This window comes from Sphaeroforma arctica (assembly GCF_001186125.1).
Source record: "Sphaeroforma arctica JP610 unplaced genomic scaffold supercont1.5130, whole genome shotgun sequence".
NCBI classification, from domain to species: domain Eukaryota; class Ichthyosporea; order Ichthyophonida; genus Sphaeroforma; species Sphaeroforma arctica.
In genome coordinates, this window is record NW_014035428.1 from 357 (window position 1) to 2,099 (window position 1,743).

A 1,743-nucleotide genomic window follows, 5' to 3' on the forward strand; every position below is an offset into this window, starting at 1 on the left:
TGGCACACCAGTTAACAGGTGTTGCGGGTACAGACGTACGATTCAATCGTATGGTACCCGTCCCGAACCGAGTCATGGATCCAAGAGAAGTCGATGAGAGCCTCGCGTCTCTAACTGACGGCCGTATACAATCATTCTCAGCCGGAATGCGTAAGTGCGTTATCTCGTGGAGGATGGTGTTTTCCTGTTGTATTTGCTGGCTCGTCTCAAATTGATTGTGAGAAGTACCATGTACTAATATTGTTAATGGCGAACTTTGTGACTCTACCGAGTGTATGAATATTGAAATCCTGAAAGTCACATGTCGTCATGGTATTGCGTGTGGAATCCCTGGACAACCATCTTGCATCATATTGGGCACTTTGTACAGATGCAATTTCTAACATCAGACGCTAATGCAATTAAGAAAAAGGTTATGCTTCTAATGATTAGTTTACCCTCTGTAGAAGATTAAGTGCGGATCTGTAGTGTATAAAAAGTACATTCGAAGTTTTCTCGACCAGCCTCTCATTGGGAGTGCCTCGGTGGGGGCTGTTCGATACCAACCGCGCGAGAATTGATACTCACGACTTATAGAATTCAAAGTGCAATCAAGTTCTCACTCTTGTCGGGCAGCCGCTTTCAATCGAACTGTTATACACGAATGTCATATGTGAGATGGATTATCAGCCCTGCATGCATGCATGCGGACAGGCATTGACTGTCATCATCCTGCAGTGACCATCCTGCAGTGACCAATCTCTCGCTCAGCAGACTCAGAAGTTACTGGATGCTCAAATGGTTGTATACAATGCATGCACATACAGCCCCGATTCTGCTGCGTTCTAGAGACATATTTGAGGTGGAAGAAGTAACAAAGAAATGGAGCGAAGCGGGCGACAAACTGGGCTCAGTTAATGTATGTAACAAACCAAAACGGAAAATGTCTTTCATGTGTACACACCGAGGTATTGCTAGCTTCGACGTCTTGCCTCGTAAATTGATTTAGCGGTTGATTGCGCGATTGATAGGTGAGCTTGCATGCGTATAAGGTTTGCCTTCGTTTTATCCTAAATACCGCTTAACGTCGTTAGTGTGTAAACGATTTTTTGAATTCGCTCATAACTATTTCCATATCTACCAATTTTTACGTATTGATCTTTCAATATTCATAGGGTTTGTGGTACCTACATATTTTGTTCCCGAGTCTATGCTCAGGATTACATCCGACTCGCACGCTTATCTGTCATCATTCAAGCGTAAAAGCTTACGTAGCAATTTCCGTATTTCTAGACCATATTTAAGTTTTGTACCCACAAGAAGTGGTAAACATCACACTCAAATTATCGGTTTAGATTCGCTTCGTTTTATATCCATCAACGTACATGAAAATCCTGGCGTAAACTGACCTATCACCGTATGCATCCTGCCTCAGGTGGATGCGTGGAATGAGGTGTATGCGGAAATCAGCCGCTACTCAGAGCAGCTGCGGTCAGAGGCAGCGCGCAGTAAGCCTATTGCCGAAGGGAAAACATTCGACAAAGGAGCGACGGTGGCCATCGCATCGTCCCTGCAGTTGGGCACAAGTATGTGACATCCAACGCGTCCTCGAACAGTACACATTCAAGAGGACTGTGTTTGAGTATACATTCAAGAGGACTGTTTTTTACTATACATTCAAGAGGACGACTGTGTTTGAGTATTCATCCAAGAGGATTGTGTTTGATTATACATTCAAGAGGACTGTGTTTGAGTATACATTTA

At 43.8% G+C, this 1,743-nt stretch overlaps 1 protein-coding gene across 1 annotated transcript; it reads left to right on the top strand.

The window, feature by feature from the left end:
• Positions 1-806: 806 nt before the first annotated feature.
• SARC_14811 (hypothetical protein) lies at positions 807-1,565 on the top strand (the record flags this gene model as incomplete). Its single annotated transcript, XM_014291059.1, has 2 exons — positions 807-898; positions 1,415-1,565. Coding segments are annotated over 2 exons (243 nt in total), but the record flags the coding sequence as incomplete, so codon positions are not given.
• Between the last annotated feature and the right edge of the window lie 178 nt (positions 1,566-1,743).